The 7,595-nt window shown below is 43.5% G+C and overlaps 1 protein-coding gene across 4 annotated transcripts in view; it reads right to left on the bottom strand.

The window, feature by feature from the left end:
* Positions 1 to 2,972: 2,972 nt before the first annotated feature.
* Positions 2,973 to 7,595, bottom strand: part of LOC101163857 (cyclic AMP receptor-like protein A) — a 73,140-nt gene continuing 68,517 nt past the window's right edge. For all 4 annotated transcript variants that reach the window (XM_011489322.3, XM_011489323.3, XM_020712837.2 and 1 more), the window contains one exon: positions 2,973 to 4,215. In XM_011489322.3, coding sequence (XP_011487624.2) covers positions 4,054 to 4,215 — 162 coding nt within the window. In that variant the 3' untranslated portion in view covers positions 2,973 to 4,053. The remainder of the gene's footprint in view (positions 4,216 to 7,595) is intronic.

The raw sequence follows: 7,595 nt of genomic DNA, 5'->3' as shown, positions 1-7,595 counted from the left end.
TGCATTAGAAGAATAAACCTTCAATCAGGTGTGGCGCATACTTGCAAGCTGGAAAAGCCTTTGTTTGGTTCACAATTAGTCAAGGTGCTGTTGTACCTTTGAGGGGATTTGTTCAGGTCTGCTCTGAACAAACCATCGCAGAGCCGAGGGCATGGGAAGACAGGCGGAACATAGAACTGGGCAGATTTTTGCTCATATAAAGTCAAATCGCTCTAAAACTAAACTAACGAACTTTTGGTTTATTTGGCTGATTTCGTAAAATTTGTTAGAGGAAAATCTAAATCAAAATGTACAATTATAAAATCGATAGACAGACTCCGATGGAAATTGTGTTTTTAACATGTTCTTGTGGACTTTTTCTGATGGTGGAGGACATATATAAAATAATTAAGCTTAAAATGTTATTTCTGAGTATTTCTTGATTCAAATTGCTGAACTGTCAATCAGGGGCAGATGAAAAATGCAGATGGAAAAAGGCATATATTGCGGCAGAAAATAATCTGGGCGGGCCATGAGCTCTCTGCTCCGCTCCATTCTGATGCATTCACTTGCAGACAAATAGATTCAGGTACGTCTTTATTGTCTCACTTGTGCTGGTATCTGCTTCAAAACTATACATCTGGATGGCTCCAATATTGCTAGCCATGTTTACTGCACAGGTAGTGTTTGGGGTTGTGAGGGGCTGTGAGCTATTGGGATCCAGGGCTTGTACACAAAGAGCTTTCAGCTATGGATGATGGGAAGTGGTGGCAGGGTTGCTCCACAAGAAATTGCTAATCAACTACTGCCGCTTTGCAGAAACTGAACCACAATTGGAAAAAAAAATGGGCTAAAAACAGCATAATAACAATTAAAAGCCCACTGCTTTGGAAATAGCTCAAAAGATTATCAGAGTTGGTCTTTAGAGAAATTAATCAATAAACTTCCTAAAACTAATTTTCCAATCTGATAACTCAAATAAGCGTAGCTCAAGTCACAGTAGTTCATATAAATGGGGCTAAGCAAGAACTCTGGCTCAATTATTCATACTAAGGCTGCAATCTCCTCCCTAACCTTCTCCAGGCCGGATTTTTCTTTGGTTTTAAACGCCCACAGTGGGTGAGCTGGCTTTAGGAAGGGTTATAGCCTCCCCCATCTCCCCGTAAATGCTACCGGGGCTCTAATAAACAGCCTGTCGTGGAGGCAGCGCAGGAGCTCCAACGAGCCAGCCAGCCAGCCAGCTAGCGGGGCCCCCCTCCCTCCCTCCCTCGCTCCATCCCTCCCCCCCTCCCTTGGAGGTGTCTGAGCTCCAGCTTGTTTTTCAGCGCCTGTGCTGCTGCTGCCGCTGCTGCCGCCGTCTCTCCTTCCCTCCACTTCTCCCCTCTGTTTTTGTGCGTCACAGCTAGGTCATGGCCAGACTCCAACAATGGCTCCGGTTTCTCGAGCCTCACGCACGCGCACAAACACAGATCTGACAAATGATAGGGTGGCGAGGCGAGCTAATAGCAGGCAACGCGCGGGCCGACATGCCCGTGGGCTGCACGGGTGTTAAATTGTATCCAATTACGGCGCATGCGACATTATGAGGAGGGAATAATAATTCTTCTTGCGTGACAGGGAGATTCACTTATTTCCACTGGATCTTTATGTGGAGGGGGTTGAAATTGCGCGACTGTGGTCTTCTGTAGGACGCGGCGCGCATATTCCATTAATCAAAATCCTGTTAGCCATATATGGGGAACGCGCGCAAGTTGGACTAATAATTAATATGCATTATTCAAGCAGGTCTTCATGCGTATCCACGCATGTACACAAACACGAGAAGGGCAGGAGTGATGGATGGCTTCCATGTGAAAATGAAATAAACACATCCAGCCTGAGCTTTGTTATGAAATGTATCTCCTGCTCATTTATTTGATCGAGTGCAAATTCCAGTAAAAGCAGCATTGGTGTCAAAAAAAAAAAAGATGCGCGCAGTTCAGGTGTGCAAAATACAGTGATTGGACTTTTAACTGCTGAACAAAGGTGCACTCTGGTGTTACAGACACCCACAGAACATAAAAATGAAAATTTTCCAGTGTTTTTGTGTTTGCCCTTTCAGATCTCAAACAGTCACAGCAGATGGACAGCTTTACAGGACGTGGTAGCGCTGAAGGTTCCATTTAATTTTCCATTCAGAGGGAGTTTTCCTCTTCCATGTCGCAGAAAACCCTTCGTTGGTCACTTGGTTCATTATAGACCCACTCTGATGAAAATGGTGTTTTTAACATGTTCTTGTGGCATTTCTCTCATGATAGAGGACATATAGAAAGAAAATTAAGCTTAAAATTGCACGAGTATTTCACGGTGAATCAGTAGCAGATGGAAAAAATGCAGTTAAAAAAAAGAGCATGTGGCCTGCTCCGCTCCATCCTGATGCATAAATCCGTGTACGTCTTTGTTGTCCTCGTCCGAGCTGGAATCTGGATCAAAACTGTACAGCTGTATAGCTCCAACATTGGTCACCATTTCTGTTGCACCGGTAATGTTAGGTTGGGGTTGTGAGGGGCTGTAAGGTAGCGGGAGAGCGGAAAAACACATAACTCATTTATGGGTGGCGGTAAGTGGGGGTGGGGTTGCCTTGTGCAAACAGTTCTGCCCACAACTCAGAGGTGAATTTCTGATGGGCTACTGCTGCTCTGCAGAAACTATGTCCTACAAACCAAAACTTTTTTTTTTTAATTTCTGTAAAACGGCATAATCATAATTAAAAGACCTATGACCGCTTTGAAAACAGACCAAAAGATGATCACAGTTTGGAATCATCTTGACCCAACTGGTCTATGAAAATCTTAATTTATTTGGTAAAAACTGCATTGTTAATACTTGTAGTTAGTTTTAAGTTTAAAGCCTTGAGACAAACCCAGTCGTGAATGGGAGCATCATAAACTCACATGTTTTTTAAGCTGCACTTGAATCCAAAATAACCACAATCCTGCCAATTAAACCCAAAATTTGTGTCCACATGAATATTTTTTATTCAATTAAATATTAAAACATTTGATTGTAAAGCTCTGACAAAAAGAGGCCAAACTTTTTTCCCCCCCATTTCCTTTTAAGGCAAGTACAAAAATACATGTATAAAACATAAGCAAAAACAGTTCATTGATCTGATATAAATACAGCATGACAAATACGTGTTCATAAAAAATACAAAACAACCTTCAAATGAACAGAGAGGACAATGCGTGACATCAGAACCCAAACACAGTGTCACTCAGAGTCAAAGCAGACTCCTAAAGTTCATGTAAACACGTTAGTCTGGCTAAGGCTGAACTATTCCTGGTTAAACTCTAATCGATAAATCTCCTGCTTGCATTCATTCTGGAGCAGCCAGCGGACAGAATGTTGAGCGAATGGAAACGTTCTGACTGACTCAGAAAGATGGGTCTTCTCTACCCATCTTAGGAGTTAAAGTTTTTTTCTTTTGCCCCGCTTCCCCCCTGTTGGGAGGAAAATTATGCATTGCTAGGATCAATCTAACAGCAGATCTAGATGCTGACACACACATGACTTTAAAGGGCTGCTTTTTTTCCACTCATCTCCTGCAGAGAAGTGAAAAGGTGACTAGCTGCAAGTTCTTCAGAAACACTTTGCAATCATCGCCCTCCGTGGCCGCTTATTAATACTTTTTTTCCCCCTCCACTAGTGTGCAAAAATAATGAAGAACAGGTGACAAAATGGTGCAGAAAATGGTAAATAATTTGGAAATTGTTGGGATGCGGTAGACGCCCTCCCTCAGCATGGGGAGAACCCTCTAAGCTCTGTTGAGCTGGAGCTCTGCTCAGTATGTGTGGTGTGTGTCTTAAGGATATTAAATAGTAAAGGATGGGGATTAATAATGGAACCTGACAGCTCATCTCCGGCTTCTATCTGCCTGACTGTCCCCGCAATCTTCCCTACCATTCCCTCCCTACATTTTGTTTCTTTCCCTCTTCTCGGTTTCTAATCCTCTGTGCTTCTCTCTGCCTGCGACCCTCCTTTGTGCCTCCTTCCTGCAGCTCTTTTGTCTCCCTCTCTGTCTCCTGCTCTCTGTCAGGAACCTCGCCCTTTCAGGGTCATGTCGGGAGAGTAGAAGAGCACGTTGGTGTCGTCGTCATCGCTAGGGTCTTCCAGGTCAGCTTGTGTGTAGCGCACTGCCCCAAGGTAGTACTCGCCAATTTGAGTGCGGTCACAGAGCCGTGACTGTAGAGCCAGCTGAAAGAAAGGCACACACACACACGTCAACTACGCTGACCAACACAAATGCAACAACAGTTGTGCTAAGGTCCACCCCCCCCCCCCCCCACATTTTTTTGCTGTAAGGAAAAAACAAACAAATTCCCATTTAAAGATAAAGATGAGAGTTTTCATGGTAGATTTATTTGACCAGAAACAATTATAACACAAATTCCATTATTCAAAATATTATAAATGATTAACATTTTAACAAGTATTTCAAGCAGGAGCTTGAACGACCATAAGGAATCAGTTCAGGAATAAATCGGAGAATCGTGTCTTTGACCTCAGAGCAGATGGAACCAATGATCCACAAAACAAGTAGAGGACTTAAATGACGGAAATCTTGCAGTGCCCCAAACATCACCCTGCTGAAAAAAACCACTGCACAGGACTGTCAGAAGTTTACTAGTGAAAATGTTGTTTTTGTGGACACAAAATCGAGCAATGTTTGTAGGAGGAGGACTGCTGCCTATGATCTTTAAGACACTATACCCACTGTCAAACATGGAGGTGGAAGGATTATGGTTTTTGTGTGTATTAGAGAGGAGACAACTTCAGCATCAAACAAGAGTGAAAAACTCCTTCATTGATCCAGCTGGGCAAAGGTTCATAGATAGGCATTACGGGCCAACAATTAAAGGTATAACCTCATGCACGCATGCAGGAGTTGACCTGTGCAGGGGCTGCAGGTTTTTGGGTGGTCGTAGAGAAGAGTGGCCGGTTAAAGGTGCATCTTAAGGGGAGTGCAAGTGTGTCTTGCAGTTTCCTTTGAGGCTTGTTGACAATGGAATGTACCATTGTTGTAAATGGTAAATGACGTGTATTTACTATATATAGCGCTTTACTACCTTCTTAAAAGGCCCAAAGTGCTTTACAGTCACAGTCCCATTAACCCATGCACACACACATTAACACACTAATGGTGGCTCCGCCTCCGAACACTGGCATAACTACCAGGAGCAATGTGCAGTTCAGTGTCTTGTTCAAGGACACTTTGACACCTGGGGGTCAAGGCAGGAACCTGTGATTTTCCGATCAGAGGACGACCGCTCTACCTCTGCCCCACGGCCGTCTGCCGTGTGTGGGCATGCAAGTATTCATAAGGCTAATTTAGTTAAGCATTAGTCACAACTTCCTTCAATGCTAGATACGAGTTGTTTGTGGGCAAAAAGATGGGCAAACTTGTACCGTGCAAACAAGAAGCACACACTTATCACATGAACAGCAGGTACGGGCCCCTTGCACAGTCTGCAGGATTTGAGGGGGTGGAGTCAAAAACATGAAAAAATCCGTTTGACAACCATGACAGTAGGACACGCCCACACCCACCCGTCAGGGCAGCTGTGACTAAGCCATAACCTTAATACACTCTAAAGGCCCGTACACACCGGGACGAATATTCGCCAGGCGTTATTCGCCAGCGTTTTTCGCCATGTCTTTTGTGTTCACACCCAGGCGATTTTCGCTGACGATGAGCCGAGCGAACATGCAATTTCCTTCCCTGACATTAGATGGCGTTTAATGTAAACAGAAATACTCCTGTACACAAGGTGGCGCTGCGCAACTTTACGCTTCTTAAAGTCGCTTTTCACTCAGAAGAAGAGAGCAAGTATTTACACGCTTGTCAGAATAATACAAAGAAAACATGAATATTTCAAGCACCAGTAGCTCCAACTGGTGCTCGGTTCGGGGATATTTTAGAATGTCCGTCATTATTTCTTCGGGGCAGTGTAGACGCTACTTGGCGTCTATCTTCTTCGCTGGTATGTGTGCTCAGCAAGGCAGTTTTGTGTTTGAGCGCCCCCAAGTTGTGTTTTACTGTAACTTCAGAAGCTCCAGACACGTGTGCAAAAGCGCCATTCTCATTGGTCGAATAGATTTCGACGCGACGCGTTGAAAAAAAAAAACGAACCCGAGGCGTTTTTTTTTTTGACGCTTTGACGCTTGGAGTTTTTTCGCGTCGGTGTGCACACTCACATTGGTGCACTTTGTTTAGTCACGAGGCGTTAAACGTCGGCGAAAATCGCCGGCGAAATTCGTCCCGGTGTGAACGGGCCTTAAGGCAAGAGAGAGATGTCTAAAAACAGTGCGCTAAGGGCTCAAAGTGGGAGAATCTGTCAAACATTTTAAACGTTCGCCGTGAGATCACCTGATTGGTCAGTTTAAAACTTGAATAACTTGCACTACAGAAAAACTGTCATGAATTAAAATAAAACATCAAAAATGTGTTTGAAAAAGGTATCAGAGTAAGAATGGTTATTCGAATAAATAGAATGACTGAGTAACAGCTGTTTATTTCTCAATAGAAGTCTATGGGACTTTGGCTTCTTGGAGCCAGTGGTACTTCCCATTTGGAACACCAAGCGGAAGAGAGTCACTCAGTCCAGTTCTCTTATACAATCAATGGTCAGCATGTCTCTTGTGAGAGGGAACCCTAACCAAACTATAGAACAGTCTTCAAAAAGACTAATATGAGATCCTGAGAGGAGAAGGATGACATCTCCTAAAAGACAAACCAAACAAATTGAACCAAACTCACATTATGTATCAACAGTTTGAATTGGATGTTTTTTAGAAAACTGAACACAGCATGAGGGTGACAAAGGAGAAATAGTTTGGCCTCAAGATGAATTCTCTTTAGGAAAGACACAGACCCAAAACCTTGAAAGCAGACAGGCATTATCAAATGTTTTGGCTGGGCAGCTTTCTCTTCTCAGGGGATGCCATCTCTCACTATAGTAATGGGATGGCACCAGCATATTTTGCTGGTTCATGAAGCTTTAGTGAACTTTTTTGATATGCGTTCTCTTTTGGATCTAAAAAAGGGATGGACACTTATCTATAAACTCTCTGTAAACTGATGCGCTTCTATCAATAAAAGCTTTGAAACTGAAAATAAAAATCTTCCTCTTTGAAATTCAAATCCCCTTTTTTCCTTATTTTGACTAAATGCCCAAAGGCAGGGAGAGACCAAATAAACGATCTTTCTTTCCTCTGAGAAAGGAAAATTTGGGAAAAACCCTCCAGAAGCTGTGCAAAAACATATGTGGCCTTTAAGTGAAATGCACGAGGAGGGAGGGCAGCACACAGTCCCAGTGTGGTGACAAGCAGAAGGAGCCCAGCCAGGAGTCACCTCATAGTCCAACCCCCACACAGTCTTCTGATCTAAGCAGAGAAGTTCAAGAACAACAAACCAAGTGGGTCCCAGCCTTTGACTGTATATCAGAACTGGACCGAGTTACCCCCGTCCCCACACACACACCACCACCATCCAAATAGGAAGTACCCCCTGGTTCCAGGAAGCTAAAATCCCATAGACTTCTATTGAGAAATAAAAAGTTATTACTCAGTTGTTG

The sequence above is a fragment of the Oryzias latipes genome, chromosome 21 (assembly GCF_002234675.1).
Source record: "Oryzias latipes chromosome 21, ASM223467v1".
Lineage (NCBI taxonomy): Eukaryota > Metazoa > Chordata > Actinopteri > Beloniformes > Adrianichthyidae > Oryzias > Oryzias latipes.
Note: the sequence above shows the minus strand (reverse complement) of the source record. Positions and strands in the feature narration are given on the sequence as shown.